Here is a 16,557-nt window from a genome sequence, read left to right as displayed (position 1 = left end):
CACTTCATCCACGGTCACTCTATCCGCGCCGTCGCATGGGCTAACCTCTTCCCCGCGCGAGTGATGAAGTGGTGTGAGGCGTACCACCGGCTCCCTTGAAATCCTCGCAGCGCGCATCTTCCGGTACGAGGAATCCTCGCTTCGGCCGAGATACCCCATTCCAGTAGAAGGATAGAAGGGAGGATGAGGGTGGCATGCGCTCTGCGCCTCCCAGTTTTCAGCCACGTGCAGCTACTGTATTTCTGCAGGGCGCCGCGGGTAACGGCCTGGTTTTGGGCCGTCCCTTATTCGCGGTGCCGGGGTTGGTGGGAACGAGCGAAGCAGCGCGCGCCGCTCGTAATTTAGTCGGTCGCCTCTCATTCCACCGCATTTACACTTTTTTCCCCTTCTAGGCACCTAACCTGTGGCCCTCGCTATTCTACTTCTTCTGCCTTTCCATAACCAGCTATACGCTTTTCCGCCTTCTCTGCGTGAAATCGTCTGCCTCCCCGTCTGGCGCGCACTCGGGTGGAGCATGCACGAAAAGGACGCCGAAGCAGCCTTGCTTCTCGGCCAATGGGAGGACGGCAGTCACGCGCGCGACGGCAGTGACGCCTCCAGCGAGCCCGAGATCGAGGCACCAACTTCCCTACCTCCCCACCGCAGATTACGCCTCACGCTGCAGCGCATATCACATCGCTGGCGCGTCCATCCCGCCAAATCACTCCGCGCCAACGGCTTCAAGGCGCGGCGGAGGCGCCTGAGCTGTGCCTCGTTCCGCCTGCTCGTCGCCTATGCCCTCGGGCTTTGGCTTGCTGTCATCCTCACGTGCGGCAGCTTGTTCCCTTCTTACTCCCATCCTCCGGCCAGATATGCGCAGCTCCGGGAGCGCGTACAGCTCGCGACTTCCCCCGGTGCAGCGAACATCGACAATGAAAAGATCTTCATCGCCGCCAGCCTGCTCGACAAGAAAGGCGAGCTGACATCTGGCGCATGGGGCGACTCCGTGCTCCAACTCATCCACATCCTTGGGCCGCAGAATGTCTTCTTGAGCGTGTACGAGAATGACGCCGATGCAGCGAGCATCGAAGCGCTGCGCGCCTTCCAGCCCCGCCTTCCCTGCGCCTCCTCGCTCGTCAACGAGCACCTCGAACTCAACGACGTCTACCACGTCAAGACCGCCGAAGGCACGTCAGAAGCGAAACGCATCGCTTTTCTTGCCGAAGCGCGCAATCGTGCCCTCCGCCCCCTCGAGAACGAGTCCTCCCCCGCCTACCACACGCGATGGGATAAGCTCCTATACCTCAACGACGTCGCATTCGACCCCATCGATGCCGCCAACCTCCTATTCAGCACCAACGTAGATGAAGAGTCGGGCAAGGCAGATTACCGCGCCGCGTGCGCCGTCGATTTCATCGATGCCTTCAAATTCTACGACACATACGCCACGCGCGATCTCGAGGGTTTCAGCATCGGCCTGCCGCTGTACCCGTGGTTTACCAGCGCCGGGGAAGCAGAGAGTCGAAGAGATGTGCTGAGCCAGACAGACGCCGTGAGAGTGAAGAGCTGCTGGGGCGGCATGGTAGCCTACGAGGCGCAGTGTTTCCAGCCATATGCGTGGCAGGAAGGGTTTGAAGCGCTGAACATGGCCGAGGAGCTGGATTGGAGTGAGACTCCCGTGTCAGACGAGTCCTCTGCCCTCACAACGCGAGGGCCCTTCGACCCCCCACTACGCTTCCGCTTCGAGCGAGAAACGTACTGGGACGCCTCAGAATGCTGCCTCATCAACGCCGACCTCGCACATATGTCCGGCTCGCAGGGAACCGGCATCTACATGAACCCCTACATTCGCGTCGCCTACTCGCCCCGCGTTCTCAGCTGGCTCGGCTTCACGCGACGTTTCGAACGCCTGCTATCCCCGCTCCAGTCGCTGGTGAATTCGCTTTGGCACCTTCCGAAACATAATGTGCGCCGGTTACAGCAGCCAGGCGAGGAAGTCGTGGATACCGTCTGGCGCTGGGAGCCCTCTTCGCATGCTGGCGAGGCTGATGGCGGCTCGCAGGGCTCGTATCATCAGATTCGAAGGATGGCGCAGCCGGGACAGTTCTGTGGGCGGCCGGGCTTGTCGGTTATTCGGGATGGAGTGCAGGGTGGGAGACACTGGGCTGGCGCGCCGGTGCCTCCGCGGCCTGTTGGAGGGCAGTAGGCTGCTGCTCTCGTAACGATTTGATGATGACTTGTATGTTGAAGCGGGCGGTTTATTGTATTACAAGGCTGGACGTTTAGTCCGGTGACTGTCGAGATACCATGTGATGCCGCGTATGCGGCGCCTTGACTCTGTGCATTCCTCTCCCCTTCTATTCTGCGTGAGTGTCTATCGGTTGTATCACAGGGTGCCCGCTATCAGCTACCTGCTGCCCAGAATCAAGTTGTAGAGTTCGCTTGCGAAGCGGCAGCCTCGTCTCTCTTCAACGCGTCCAACGCACCGCTGGTAATCTCTGCACGAGTATTCCGCGGCGCGTCTCGGATCTTCCTCGCCGGATTGCCAACAACCACCGAATAAGGCGGCACATCCTACTCAAACATCAGTCTCCGCCCAAAACAAACGGAAAAGAAAAAAAATAAAAATAACATACCTTCGTAACCACACTCCCCGCCCCAACCGTACTCCCCTCCCCAATCCGCACCCCAGGCAAAACAATCACATTCCCCCCCAGCCAGCAGTCCTCCCCGATATGAATCTCCGCCCCATCCTCCGGCCCCTTCGTCCCATTCCTCACCTCCGGATCCAGCGGGTGCCGACCACTATAAAGTTGCACGCCGGGAGCCAGCAGCGTGCGCGCACCAATCGTGATTCTGCAAGTGTCGATGAAGACGGCGTTGAAGTTGACAAACACGTTCTGCCCGAGGGAGATGTTGGTGCCGTAGTCTGCGTAGAAGGGCGGTTCGACCCACGGGTCTTCGGCGAAGAGGTCGTCGTCTAGGTCTTGGGTTGCTGCTTTTGCGGGGAGGGGGTTTGTGTCGTTGATGATGCTGGGGGGTTGAGTTGATGGGTGGTGAGGGTGTAGATGGGAACAACGTACTCACTCTCTCCACAGCTCGGCGCGCTTCCTTCGGCTGATGTCGCGCGAGTCGTTATATTTTTGCCGTGCCTCGGCGCACCGCATTCGTTGCTTGATGAGCTCGGGGGTGAAGGCGTAGTGAAGCTCGCCGCGGAGCTGGCGGGCCGAGTTTTCTGACATTTTGACAAATGTGCACCACGAAGCGTGCTCGAGGGGGTTTGAGTCGATTCGTTTATGTCAACCTTGACTCTTGGAGATGTGGTCAACGTGTGCCAGGAGAGTAAAGCGAGTCCGGGGTGTGACAATGTTGGGTTGAATGGGTCTGGTGGGTCGCGCATTCCGCACCGCCCGCCAAGGCCAAACCTGACCGCCAAAGCTTCTCTCAACTCCATCTGCTGTCCGCCAACGATGATGAGCGATTTAGCATTACAGGAAGAGTGCGAGTCCACTAGGCTGAGACTCAGATCGGGACCCTCACAGATAATGACAAGGCACTCGCTCCCTCATCCTCTTTCCGCCCTTCGACTGACGACAGCTATGGGGACGTTGCCTTGCTGGCAATCCTCCGAGCTCCTGGCAAGCAAGGTCCATCGTCCACGGAGCAGGCTACCTGCCGTCGAGCGCACCGTTACAAAAAGCAATGCAAGCTCTCGTGGGTCTGGCTCCACGATCCCGCGTCGCCGTGTTCGCCAGGCCACCCACGAGCCAACAATGCCACTTCCGCGCCAACACGCTCGCCGGCGTACGCTGTCCGAGCACGAGATGTCTCACTTCGGCTCAGGAATCATGAATGAACTGGCAAAATTTGAAACGCCTCGCATGTGAAATGCTGCACAGGCAGTTGCTCATACACACCCAAGCTGTGAAAGCAGACATCCCGAACCTCAGCTGGCATCAACGGCTCCGCGCTGACACTGGCCTTATATCCCCGATCACATGGCTGCCGCTCTGATCAAAGACACGGGTGGTATTTCCAACTAGCAGTCAGCGTTGTCATCGCTCGGGTATACGTGCCTTCGAAAGCTCGCAGCCGACGGTAGTGCTCACGATCTGGTGCTGTGGATCCCCGGCAATACCAAGCTGGCATCTAATACCTGGCCTTCCGTATCAGCGAGTATATCTCGCGGTCAGACTGTTGTATTGGAGGCATGAACGCCGGGATTCGCAATCTGGCCAATTGGGAGCCAAGTGAGTCCATGACATCGACATGACCCCCATAATCAATTGCTCCTGCGGGCACTGGAGGCCATCTCACGCAATAGGCTCAAAACGGCTCTGGACCAGCATGGGAAAATAAGAGAAAAAAGATTCATCCTCACGTCGAGGGGCCCAAGAACAAGAAGAAAGATTTGCGACCAGCTGGCAGCCCTCACTCTCTGACGCTGGTCCCATGGAAAGAACTCTTACATGCAGCACCCGAGACCCCTGGACGTTAATGCATCTATTCTTGGCCGCGTGCATGTTCAGTCTCTGGTCCTGGACCACGGTCCAGCTATACAGCAGACACATTCGAGCTGTTCTCGACGGACCTGGCATCTGTGAATCGAGAATGCTGTCGATTGAGGCTGCAGCTGTGCACAGAAAGACAGCGTGGTCTATCAGCTCCCACTGCACATCGTACACATAATAATAAGTCCTGGAGTCGTAACGCCGTGGCCTCCGCCCGCCTGGGGAAGGGATGCTCAGCCGTTCGCATGGGAGTGTCGGTATCCTGGCCGCCCTTGAGGATTCCAGAAGGCTCCCATGATGTCCGTCCTGGATTATTGCTCACGCTGTCTCCTTTTGGAGCTCTCGAACAGCCGGATCAAGTGTAGGTCTATCCCATTGTTTGCTTTTGTATGTTTGCGTTTCTTCTCTCCTACTCCGCACGGCTCTTGCATGTTGGCTGCTCGTCTCTTTCGGAGCATCACAAGTGCAGAACGCGATTGCGCAATCGGTGTGCTTTGTCAAGATCGCATGGTTATCCTTGCTTGCTTGTAGCGAGGTCCCGCTGGCAAAGGAACCGCGTCGTCGCAGAGTGCACCATCTGCGTGTGGGCGTAGTTGCATACATCCACCATCTCCTTCAGCAAGAATGACAAGATGCATGGCATTGAGTGGATCAATCGCACGTTGACTATCCGCTCAAGAGACTGCATCGAACGACGGGTGGTGTAGGCGTAGTTGCAACACATCTTGCATGCGTGTGTCGACGTGCACGAGGCACTACATCGGACCGGTGCTAACAAGCTGCAACACGATATCGCCCGCTGTAGCCGGGACACGGAAGAACCTAACTGTGGGTATATATCTAATTCCTGGAGCAGCGCCCTCGCCGGTGAAGCTGTAGTGTCCGGGGGCGGCCGGACTTGCAGTGGAACCGGCAAACTTACTACCAAAAGAACTGGGCTAACATATCTTCTCTACAGATGTCTTTCGAGACCTACTACTACCTTCTTTTTTGGGAAGTCAGGGGTTCGAGAGGGCAGGGGTTCGAATCTGGCTTGGCAGCCAGCCCCGTTAATTCATATCTCACGCCACCGACCAGTTGGCACTATTGTTTTTGTATGCTGAGGATCAGGCAATCGAGGAGATGGATCTCGGGCGATTTTTGGAATTTTTGGGTGCTTGTTGAGTTATGTTTTGAAGCCCAGGGGGTGGTGGTGAGCAATGTGGAAGCGGAAAAGCGACGGACGCGCTTACGTCAACGCCGCACACTGCTTCACAACATCACGAGAGCACTCAATCCTCACTCATAACGCTTCTTACACGATTGCCCAAGCACACACTCTCACGAACTGCGAGCATATCAAAGAATCGCCATCAACTGCTTCGGCAGCATCACCATCACCTGCACGTTGGAGACGCGCCGAACGGCCACCCCTGTCCTTTCTAGATCCACGACCAGAGGCTAATGAACGCTGCTCACCAGCTATATCCCCAGCAAACGCACCAACCATGAGCAGCCACGAGCAATTCCCCTTCCTCGCCAGCGACACCGCGCCGTCGAAATGGCCACCCAACATCGTAAGCCTCACGCCCGCCCATCAACGCGCTCTCACTGACAATTCACACCTCACAGAACGCGTGGAGACACGATGTCGCGGCTTGCGGGCCCTTCAACGTCGAGAGAGTGGCCGCTGGCTCGCCGCTGGACCTTTTCGGGTACACGCTGGCGGAATGGTTGGAGATGAAGAAGAGGGAGGAGGAAGTGGCTGTTGAGCGGAGACAGACGCGTGAGAGGGAGAGGGGTCGCTCTTGGGCGGAAGTGGCGGCCGGATGGCGCGTCCCTGGGGATAGCAGCCAGGGGGAGGCGAGAGCTACGCGTGAAGGGAATGATAGGGGTGGCCGGTAGGCAGGAGAAGGGGCAGCGAGGCAAAGGAAGAAGAAGGCAAAAGACGAGCATATCATACAGTTTGACGCGGCGGCATGGCCGCTCTCACGACACGATTTGAACGAGAATGCATCCATTCGATTTCTAACTACCTTCGCGCTTCCTTTCGTCCTCAAGGACATTGTCAACCACCTGGAAGATGCCAGTGACGAGCTTCATCGTCCCCTCGTCCACTACACCTCCGAAACGCTGTTGAATCTTATCAGGATGCCAACGCACCCTCTCAGCCTTGAGAACAGCCGTCTTCGACCGCTTCTCCTCCGCAGGCGCGTGCTGCATGAACGCCTCGATGTTGGGTTTGATGACAGCCTTAGAGGGTAGGACGGGCCATGGAATGCGTTTCGAAGGGTGCGCAGCCGTCTCTTTGCTGCTTGAGTCGCTGCGTTCGGCGAGAAGGTCGTATTTCAACTTGTCCCACGCGGAGAGGTAATTCTCCCACGCCTTCGCGTACTCCGCCCGCTCCTGCGCGCGATCGCTAGGAGCGAAGTTGGGTTCACCCGTGAATTCAAACCCAGCGTTACCATCCTCTTCACCCTCGTCGTCACCTTCCTTGGCTTTCCAGCCCTGCGCTCGCTCCCACGCAGCCCTCTCCCTCCGCCTCACAAACTCCTCCCGTCGCCTCGTCCGCTCCTCTTCCTCCAGCTTCCGCTCTCGATCCTTCTGCTTCCGCTCCTGCACAATCTCCGGGTGCTTCTTCTCCCACATCTTCGCTTTGACGTACTCCACGTACTCTTCATCGCTCATCTGCTCCAGTTCGCCTCGCGGTGTCTCAATGGTTGGGCGGGGGTAGATGTGGATTGGTTGGCTGTATACGCTTTCCCAGTATGCGGCGCCTTCATCGTCGGCTAGGGCGTCGAAGAGGGAGGTGCGAAAGGCTGTGTCGGAGGATTGCGGAGCAGGGTTGTCCGGGTCGGCGATAGGTTCGCGAGGGAAGGGATGCGCTGGATCTTCGACAGGGGCTTTGTTCGCTTCGTCTGATGGAGGCGTTGGATAGTCATCTCCTTGTTTTCTTCTGCGCTTGCGATGCGATCTTCTGCTGTCATGTGTTTCGCTCCGCGAGCTGTGCGATCTCCCAGTTCGTGGCTCCTGCGTGCCGGATTTGAAGCGGAAGCGCATCGATCGTGAGGAATCGCGGACGGCATCTTCTCGCTCAGGACTGCGCATGGAGGAGCGTAAGCCATCCTTTACTGCGTTGTGACGGTCGATCTCGTCTTGGAGGTTGGCGAGGATGGCATCGTGGTCGATTTTGTCTCGTTGTTTGCCCAGCTTCTCTTTCACATCCTTCCTTGTCGCCTCCATGGAAGGCATGGCGGAGCAGTGTGAGCGCAGCCTCAACCTATAGCCGTCTTATTGGTGGACGCATACTTCTGTTTGAGAGGTCCTGTTCAGCGGCGAGGAATGTGAGAGCACATGAGGTGTGACGTGAGGATCTTGCAGCCTCAGGCACCAAATGGCGGGCGGGTGGCTGAGTCATCGGAACAACCACCTCTCCATTCGAATTGCGGAGGCGGCGAAAGACGACTGTAGGGACGCCAGTCCGAGCATGCGCCCGTAATTCTCTGCGTGCGCCAGCTCTTCATCCTTTGCTCTTGGGTAGCCTCGCGACCAGGCCCCTCTTGGCTCTACATCTTTCGCTCGACGGCTGCTGTCGCGGCCACCTCTCACTATGCCGTCGAACGGCACGAGTCGCAAGAGTAAGCAATACCCTCTCCCATGCCTCGCCGTGGTGTAGCGCAAACATGATCTGACCCGTGCTTACTCCAGCGCCCACCGCCAAGGTGGTCAAGAGGGAAGATTCCGTCCCACTCGACAGCCTTTTCGACGATTTGTTGGAGGATGATGCGAAGACGGCAGACATCCCCAAGTCTCTACCTCACGTGAAGAAGTTGGGGAACTGGGATACCGAGCACAGTGACGGTACGGATGTCTCCTTGTCTGCCCCTATATCCAACTCTACTGAGTACTGATTTTTACAACAGCAGCGAAAGAAAACTCCAAAACATCCTCTGGCCGCTCCACTCCGGCGCCCACCTCCGCTCCCATGACCAAAGTCTCCAGCAACGTCACCAAAGGCTTCGCCGCCGGCAAACCGATGCAGGACAAGCCCGAGATGCTCAAGTGCAGCCATTGCAGGCGGGCCGTCACGAAACACTCCATGCCCAAGCACGTCGAGAACTGCCTGAACAAGAAGCAAGAAAAGCAGCGCAAGAAGAAGGAGGCCAAGGACGCCCGCGATGCGGCTGCAAGAAAGGAAAAGACCGGTGCGGGCGATAGCGACGACGATGAGGATGCAGACGAGGTGGGGAAGAAAGGCACGGCGAGTAAAACGGGCAGTAAGAAGCGCAAGGCCGGCGACGAGGGGGATGATGCCGCAGGTCCAGCCAAAAAGAAGAAGAAAAAGGAGGACTCCAAAGCCAAACCCCCGCGCCCAAAAGCGCCCGTCGACGTAGAAAAGCAATGCGGCGTCGAGCTGCCGCAAGGCGGCCAATGCGCGCGCAGCCTGACGTGCAAAAGCCACAGCATGGGAGCGAAGCGCGCCGTCCCCGGCCGCAGCGCACCTTACGACAAGCTCCTCATGGAATACCAGCGCAAGAACCAAGCGAAGCTGCAGAAAGCGCAGTTTGACGCTTCCGCCCCGAATCCCGACGACGACAGCCTGCCTTCCGGCCCCGTGGACTCGGAGGAGGAGCGCGACGCGGTCATGACTTCCATCGCGCGGAGCTGGGGCGGTCAGCCGTTGTTCCAGAAGACTCGCGTGCCGTTGCAAGCCAAGTACACGCACAATCGCATCAAGGGGATGTTGCAGGGCGCGCTGGGATCGAGGGGCGGCGGAGGCCTATTTGGAAGTCTTGGGAGCGGCTTTTTCGGCTCGGCGCCTCCTCAGGCTGCTCCTGCTGCGCCGGTAGTGGACGAGCAGGGCCATGTGCATGCCAGGCGAGGCAGCATTGTGCCGGGTGCTAGGAGCATGATGGCCCCGGCGAGTAGTCGGAAGGGCAGCGTGGCGGCTAACTGACGCGACGATCGGAGATGGGTGTTTTGTTTGCGAGGCGTTCTCTGGCTGGCGAGGCGACGATACCCCTACTTGGTTTGAACTTGATGAGATGAATGTGTGTGCTTTCGTCGACACAACTACAAGCGTAATACAGCAACAACCGTGAATGAACCGCACTCGTTTGGAGTTTGTATCATTATTTTCGTGAGCGCTGTCTCATCATTCCCGACGCCATGTCTGCGTAAACGCCTTTCGTAATATATCTCGTGGCCATGCTCGTACACCACCTTATCTCTGACATTCGAGACGAGAAGGAAGCGCGCATCTACTCCATGCACATGATGGCGCCCCCGAAAAGCCTCCTCACTTCCAGCCACTCCGCTTCGCGAGGATAGTCGACACCAGGGAACAGCTTGACCCATTCGGACAAGTCGATGGGATATGGGTACGTTTGGGGGCCCGAGTGTCTGATTTCATTAGCACGCAGGTAGAGCTACTCATACAGCAGAAACGTACAGTCAGACGCCCATAGTGAAGTCGTGCTCGATACCCGGCGTCACGCTCGCCATGAATTTCAGAAAGACCACCAGGTACTGATCGACGCGGATTGCCACTTCCTCCGGTTGGTCGGAAGCCGAGCTGAGGACTTCCCATTCGCCGTCGCCGCTCGTGTGCGCCTTATCGGTCGCCTTTTGCCCCGGCTTGTTGAGATCCAGAGCACCCGTCTGCTCCACCAGGCCCTCCATGCCCGCCGCACTCGGCGTTTCACCGCGCTTTAGCTTCTCCATGCGGAGCTTGAGGGCGGCGTCGGCGCGGTCGAGCAGGACTTTCATCACGCTTGCGTGTCTGCAGGGGTGGATGGACGCGGTTTTGATGGAGGGATTGGTGAAGTAGAAGTCTTCCAGTGTGACGGTCTTGTCTTTGTAGTCGCCGACAATGTCGTCCATCATGTCCATGGGGGGAAGCGGCTGGTTGGAGTGAGCGTTGTAGCCGAGGAGGTAGAGGCGAGGTGTGCGGTAGTAGGGGGTGTATGTGATGTAGAGGGTGTATGTGCGGAGGCTGGAGGGGTCAGCAAGCATGTCACGTACGATGGGAGGGACAAATGTAGCCATACCCATCCGAGTCGGCGGAGCCCTTGTGGTCTCTTATGATGGCCTCCTCATCGTCTTCCTCGTCTTCCATATCCGGAATTTCATCTTCCTCTTCAACCTTCTCGCCCACCTTACCATCCTCATCGACCGTCCTGACATCTTTCATCCTCAACTCCGCACTCCTGCTCATCCCGGCCGCACCACCTCTCCCTCCACCAGCCTTCAACCATCCATCGTCTTCACCTCCCGGCTCACCATCACCCGGCCCAGCCAACATATCCCTCACGACTTGCTCTTCTTCTCCATCACCCAAGAACGCAACATCTCCACCCTTCACTCTCCGCTTACACGGCACGCCTCTAGTGACCAGATACTGCTTGCCCGCGGGGAAATAGCTGACTCTCTTGTCCGGACTCGCGGCATCAGCCCAGCTCCATGAGGGGAACTTGTAGACGAGGAAGTCGCCGGCTGCTTGAAATTCTTCTGGCGTCAGTTGGCCCGTGGAGCGGAAGTTGCTGGTATGGTTGAGCGGGGCGAAGCGATCGCGGAGGGGATCGATGAAGGTGTGGATTAGGTTCTGCATTTTGTTTGCTTGCTTCAGGAGAGGATGAGGGGGATCATTCGAGCTTGTCGTTAGAAGAGGGAGGTCTATGACTTTGTGTGGTGTGGTGGCGGAGTGGCTGTGCTGAGCGACAGGTTGCCTTGAGGTTGTTCCACGTCGAGGTGGAGGTTCGCTGCTGACTCACCCAAGCTCTGGCCCATCAGGCTGCATGTGATGGCGTGCGTGGTCGGAGGGCCGGACATGAACTTCACTTCGTCTTACTTCTCTCTTCCCCCATATGCATAATCATGCCGACCCCCACTGCCCCGTCGATTCCCCTTCTAGATCTCTCCTGGGCCTCTTCTCCATCGCAAAGACCCACTCTCCTCAAACAACTTCATGCAGCACTGTTCGACGTTGGCTTCCTCTACATCAAAAATCATGGCGTCCCGCAAACCACCATCGACAACCTAACCAATCTTCTGCCATCTCTCTTCGACCTGCCCAAAGAGAAACGGGCCGCGTTGAGTAAAACCCACAGTCCTCACTTCGTAGGCTACAACGGCTTCGCGGAAGAAATCACGCTGGGAAAGCAAGACTTGCGTGAACAATTCGACTTCGCCACTGAATTGCCGGTCGTGTGGAAAGACGGCAATGCGCAGTCCAATGGACACGCCAATGGTCACAGCGAGACACACGATCGAGACTTCACCAAGCTGTACTGGAGACTCCGCGGACCCAATCAGTGGCCGAGCGAGCTAGATCTGCCCGGGTTTCGAAAGGCCTTCACCGAATACCACGATGCTGTCCAAGAGCTGTCCTACAACTTTGTACATCTGATTGAAGAGGCTTTTGGCATTCCCATCGGTACATTTGACCACTTCTTTGGCCGCGCGGCGCCAGTCACGACCCAGGCGAATGGCTCCTCGGAGTCGAGAACGTTCCTGCCGCCTCAACATCGGATCAAATTACTGAAGTATCCCCCATCGGAGCTTAATGCTGTCGGCCAAGGCGTAGGAGCGCACAAGGACTCGTCAGGCTGGCTGACGTTCTTGTACCAAGTGTCTAACGAACCTGGCCTGGAGGTCTTGTCGGCAGACGACGAATGGATTCCTGCCACGCCCATAGATGGAACGTTCGTGGTCAACTTTGGAAATCCTTTTGAAGCTGCTACTGAAGGCGCCGTGAAAGCCACTACACATCGAGTCATTGCTCCCGGCCCGGCCTCCAACACCCGCTACTCCATCCCCTTTTTCCAGGGCGTGCCGTTAGACATGACTGTCAGTGAGATTCGCTCCTACATTCCCGAACACGTTCGACGATTGCGAAAGGAAGCCGGCGGCGAGCAGACTGTGAGTAGCTTTCTGGATCCTCGATGGGATTCACTCGGCGAGAGCCAGTTGAGGAAGTGGGTCCGAAGTCATCCAGACGTTGGCTTGAAATTCTATGGAAAGGAAGTGGTCGACTACTACACGGCTACTCATTAAATACTCGTCTCGTACTTGGTCCGGCCTCGGAGCCTTTCGCCGCATCGCCAGAACAGCCAGGGGATGGGCGCCATAGCTAGCGAGCAGAATGCCAACAGGCTGGTGGCCCATCCAACCCCCAACTTCCTATACAACTGCAACGCGAACAATGGAAACGCCGCGGAAACACCATATCGAGTCAGCATCGCTGCACCGGCGGCCGAGGCTCCGTATAAGGGTCCATATGTGTCGAGCATGAAGAGCTGGCAGGGCGCGTAGATCATGATGGATGTCATCATGGAGATGGCTTGGAAGATCATCGGCACGATCCAGTGGATGCTGCGTCGTGCGGTCCAGGCGAAGCCAAAGAGAGCCGCAGGCTGAACGAAGGACGCGACCAGCGCGCCGAACAGTCGGTTTTCGGCGGGGAACTGCTCGTCTGGCGCACTCTGTCCGCCAAAGCGTTTCAAACGCGGTTGATAGAGGTAGTGATCCAGCACAATTAGAGGGATCGGAGCAATCGTGGCTCCAATGATCAGACCGAGGAATGACAAGCTTTGCCCCGTGATCCCGAAGCCGTAATACGTCTCGTAGACCCACGGGGATGCGACGATGAATAGGTAGATCAGCCCGAACAGGAAGCTGTTGTAAATGCACACCAGCGTCACGATTGGCTCCGTGAACAACATATGCACCGGGCGAATCAGCTGCGTGCGCAGGAAATGCTGCACGAATTGGAGCCACGTGCGCGCGACTTCTGCCGGACCGGGGACGCCGAGTTTCTTCGCGCGTCGGCGCAGAATGATCTTCTTATAAGACTCGCGGGTGAAGAGGATGGGGATGTAAAAGGCGATGAGCAAGAAGATGATGGTCCATTGCGTCCAGCGCCAATTCGTCGCTTGCGCCACAAGCCCGCCGACAAGAGGCCCACTGCATGCGCCGATAATGGGAATGGAGAAGTAGAAGGACATTATAACCGTTCGATACCGGCCGGCAGTGTAGTCGATGATGGTCGCCGAGGCATTGCCAATCGCTGGCGCAGCCGCGAAGCCTGCGAAGAAGCGACACACGACCAACGCCGCGATGTTATTGGAGAAGCCGGCGCCGAGCGTGAAGAGGGCAAATAGCGGCCCAGTGATCAAGTAGACCAGTTTCCTTCCGCAGGTTTCGCACAGCGGACTGCCAATTAGAGGGCCCAGGGCGAGCCCAACGGTGTACATGGACAGCGGCAGGATGGCGAGCTCCTCCGACACATGAAATTGCCGGACGACATCTTGGATGCCGGGACTGTAAACCGAGGCGCCAAAAGTACTCCCAAAGGCGAAGAAGGTGACTGCAAAGGTGGAAGCTATGCGGCGCGTGAGGGAGAAGTTTCGTGGATTGCCCGGGTCGTCGGGACTTGTCCAGTCTCGTGCGTCTAGAATGGGTGGTTGGTCGGGTGGAGATGAGGCCGCCTCGATTTTCTCATCGTCTTTCGACATGTCGAGGCTGCATTCTCGATGTTGGCCTCACGATTGGTGGTCAGGGAGGTTGAATGAGGCAGGAAAGTTGATGCTGTCGCCGGTGTCGGAGATGGGATGGAACGGGCGGCATCATGACGATCCTTCGCAGCGCATGAACTCTACTCGCGACGCACGGCGTGCTGTGGTCGTTGCAGGATCATCTCCAATTGGTCAACGATGACTCGAGTGGAATATCACTCCGAGGACTTGCAAGACATGGAAGAACGAGGGAATCTGCATCACACAACGTGTGACGTACGTGCGACATCGACGACGCAGCATCTGATCTCGCCTCGTGCTCCTCACGTGTGCTGATAGCCTCGCTTCTCCGCTGCGGGGCAGGGATGGCTTCTGCAAGTAGCAGTACGTACCTATATAACCGTGTCCTCTAGTATATACATGCAGCCTGACTGCTCGTCCCCTTCCCTTTACACCTGACGTTGTCGTCGGCGTTCCAGCCATGAAGGTGTACAAATCCGAAAGACCTGACATTGACTTCTCTCCTCCCATCGACTTTCTAACGTTTTTATTTGGTACGTCGATCGTGAGCTGGCTGTATCCCTTAACTTGACTAACGTCAAATCGTCGGGTTGCAGACTCCGACTGGTGTGCCGCCAAAGAAGACACGCAGATCCATGTAGAAGCCACGAATGCGGAAAACTACATCACCAAAGCAGAGGCCCGCGAGGCCGTCAAACGCATAGCGTACACTTTCCGCCATGACTTTAGCATTGGAGCTTCCGCCCCGGGACAGGATGTTATACTGGCCACCAGCTCGGGCAACCCGTTCATCCCCATCTTGTTCTACGCTTCGATTGCCGCGGGTGGTATCTTCTCGGGAGCGTCGACTGCCTTTACGGTGGCCGAGTTGACCCGGCAAGTCAAAGACGCGGATGCAAAAATCTTACTGTGTACGGCGGAGTTCCGGGACCGGACTGTTGAGGCGGCGAAGCAGTGCGATATCCCGCTCGACAGAGTCCTGGTCATTGACAGCAGCACCCCCAAGGACTGGAGACTGGTGTCGGAGAAGACCAAAAGGAATGTGCTCAATCTCGCCAGTGGCCCCAAGTTGGAATGGTTGCGATTCAAAGAGCACAAAGAAATGCACGATATCACAGGCTGCTTGCTGTATTCCTCAGGCACGACAGGCCTGCCCAAAGGCGTGCGGCTTTCCCACCTGAACCTCATCGCCTCCAGCCCCGTCTGCATGTCAGTCGGCGACAGCTTCATCGCGCAGCGCAAACGCGAAGGCAAGCCCTTCGTCTTCACCACCATCGCGCACCTCCCTATAGCCCATATTGCAGGTGTTGCGTGGTATTGCTTGAACCCCTTCTACCTAGGCGGCACGACGTACTGGATGGAGAAGTACGACTTTGACGAGTTCATCGCGCATCACCGCACATACCGGCCGACGGTGCAGATGAGCGTGCCTCCGATTTGGCTGCAGATCGCTAAGAGCCCGAAAGTCACCGACCACTTTGACAACTTGACGGTGGCGTGCACGGGAGCGGCGCCGATGGGGTTAGAGCTCGCCACGGAAGTCAGTAAGAAATTGGGCAAAGGCCAGACGCGCATGTCGCAATTCTGGGGTGCGACGGAGGCGACGGGGAGCATGACTGGCCTCGATTGGAACGAGTACGACAAGACGTTCAGCACTGGTGGCATCTTCCCGAGTGTGAGACTCCGCTTCGTGGACGACAATGACCGAGATGTGGAGGAGGGCCAGCCGGGCGAGGTCCTAGTCGATGGCCCTATCGTCTGCCAAGGCTACCACAACCGACCAGATGCCACGCGCGATTCTTTCCTCGACGGCTTCTACCGAACGGGCGATATTGGGGTGTACAAGAACGGACTCGTCTACATTGTCGACAGAAAGAAGGAGCTGATCAAGTATAAAGGGCTACAAGTAGCACCAGGCAAGTCTCCTTTCCTCCAACTATTCTAAACCATCAAGCTGACACGTACCATCTACAGCCGAGTTAGAAGCAACACTCATCTCCCACCCTCGAATCAACGACGCGGCCGTGATCGGGGTGCAAGACGATTCACAGGCGACCGAAGTCCCAAGAGCGTATGTGGTCAAGCAGCCCGGGGAGGAGGTGACGGAGCAGGAAGTCAAAGACTTTGTTCGCGAGCATCTGGCGAGCCACAAGCAGTTGCGGGGAGGCGTTTGCTTCATCCAGGAGATCCCTAAGAGCCCTTCGGGCAAGATTCTGCGCAAGGAGATTCGGCTGTGGGTGCAGGAGAAGCCCAAGGCGAAGCTTTGAAAAGAGTGATACATCTAGAACAGATAAATCGCAATGTACTTCTCACCGCGTTTTGCAGCATTTGAATCATTACAGTGATGTTGGAAGTCAAGCACGATTAAGTTGCCCGTAGCATGGCTCGTACTCTTGTCTTTCGAGAGCCGAAACCGGGCCTGCGTGACGATCTCCGCACGGCTTGCACCTGGACCGGAACTACAACCCCGTGGGAGATTTGTTGCTTTTCAACCCAAGAATTATAGCTTCCTATCGTTCAAGACGATTTACATTGGTTCGACGTTTGATTCT

General features: G+C 57.1%; 8 protein-coding genes across 8 annotated transcripts; 4 read left to right on the top strand and 4 right to left on the bottom strand.

Annotated features, from left to right (window-relative positions):
* The first annotated feature begins 373 nt into the window (after nucleotides 1–373).
* Nucleotides 374–2,303, top strand: BDY17DRAFT_300979 (cryptococcal mannosyltransferase 1-domain-containing protein). Its single transcript, XM_033734157.1, has one exon. The coding sequence runs from the start codon at nucleotides 515–517 to the stop codon at nucleotides 2,183–2,185; it is 1,671 nt and encodes a 556-aa protein (XP_033587830.1). The 5' UTR covers nucleotides 374–514; the 3' UTR covers nucleotides 2,186–2,303.
* A 261-nt stretch (nucleotides 2,304–2,564) lies between these two features.
* BDY17DRAFT_254294 (trimeric LpxA-like protein) lies at nucleotides 2,565–3,227 on the bottom strand (the record flags this gene model as incomplete). The annotated part of the gene is made up of 2 exons (XM_033731420.1): nucleotides 2,565–3,012; nucleotides 3,067–3,227. Coding segments are annotated over 2 exons (609 nt in total), but the record flags the coding sequence as incomplete, so codon positions are not given.
* A 3,255-nt stretch (nucleotides 3,228–6,482) lies between these two features.
* On the bottom strand, nucleotides 6,483–7,862 carry BDY17DRAFT_300974 (uncharacterized protein). The gene has a single exon (XM_033734156.1). The coding sequence runs from the start codon at nucleotides 7,719–7,721 to the stop codon at nucleotides 6,498–6,500; it is 1,224 nt and encodes a 407-aa protein (XP_033587828.1). The 5' UTR covers nucleotides 7,722–7,862; the 3' UTR covers nucleotides 6,483–6,497.
* Nucleotides 7,863–7,929: 67 nt separating this feature from the next.
* Nucleotides 7,930–9,583, top strand: BDY17DRAFT_355008 (SCA7, zinc-binding domain-containing protein). Its single transcript, XM_033738253.1, has 3 exons — nucleotides 7,930–8,107; nucleotides 8,178–8,330; nucleotides 8,393–9,583. The coding sequence occupies exons 1-3, from the start codon at nucleotides 8,080–8,082 to the stop codon at nucleotides 9,424–9,426; spliced, it is 1,215 nt and encodes a 404-aa protein (XP_033587827.1). The 5' UTR covers nucleotides 7,930–8,079; the 3' UTR covers nucleotides 9,427–9,583.
* BDY17DRAFT_300971 (autophagocytosis associated protein) lies at nucleotides 9,584–11,278 on the bottom strand. Its single transcript, XM_033734155.1, has 3 exons — nucleotides 10,520–11,278; nucleotides 9,922–10,464; nucleotides 9,584–9,872 (listed from the first exon to the last, which is right to left on the bottom strand). The coding sequence occupies exons 1-2, from the start codon at nucleotides 11,077–11,079 to the stop codon at nucleotides 9,924–9,926; spliced, it is 1,101 nt and encodes a 366-aa protein (XP_033587826.1). The 5' UTR covers nucleotides 11,080–11,278; the 3' UTR covers nucleotides 9,584–9,872; nucleotides 9,922–9,923.
* A 67-nt stretch (nucleotides 11,279–11,345) lies between these two features.
* BDY17DRAFT_336058 (uncharacterized protein) lies at nucleotides 11,346–12,524 on the top strand (the record flags this gene model as incomplete). The annotated part of the gene is made up of 2 exons (XM_033737935.1): nucleotides 11,346–11,675; nucleotides 11,730–12,524. 2 exons carry the CDS (start codon nucleotides 11,346–11,348, stop codon nucleotides 12,522–12,524), a joined length of 1,125 nt encoding a protein of 374 aa, XP_033587825.1.
* On the bottom strand, nucleotides 12,521–13,984 carry BDY17DRAFT_253949 (major facilitator superfamily domain-containing protein; the record flags this gene model as incomplete). The annotated part of the gene is made up of 1 exon (XM_033731383.1): nucleotides 12,521–13,984. One exon carries the CDS (start codon nucleotides 13,982–13,984, stop codon nucleotides 12,521–12,523), a length of 1,464 nt encoding a protein of 487 aa, XP_033587824.1.
* Nucleotides 13,985–14,225: 241 nt separating this feature from the next.
* Nucleotides 14,226–16,351, top strand: BDY17DRAFT_185373 (uncharacterized protein). The gene is made up of 3 exons (XM_033729957.1): nucleotides 14,226–14,538; nucleotides 14,602–15,921; nucleotides 15,980–16,351. The coding sequence occupies exons 1-3, from the start codon at nucleotides 14,466–14,468 to the stop codon at nucleotides 16,270–16,272; spliced, it is 1,686 nt and encodes a 561-aa protein (XP_033587823.1). The 5' UTR covers nucleotides 14,226–14,465; the 3' UTR covers nucleotides 16,273–16,351.
* Nucleotides 16,352–16,557: the final 206 nt, after the last annotated feature.

This window comes from Neohortaea acidophila (assembly GCF_010093505.1).
Source record: "Neohortaea acidophila strain CBS 113389 unplaced genomic scaffold BDY17scaffold_8, whole genome shotgun sequence".
NCBI classification, from domain to species: domain Eukaryota; kingdom Fungi; phylum Ascomycota; class Dothideomycetes; order Mycosphaerellales; family Teratosphaeriaceae; genus Neohortaea; species Neohortaea acidophila.
The sequence above is the reverse complement of the archived record's forward strand: the minus strand, read 5'-3'. Positions and strand labels throughout refer to the sequence as shown.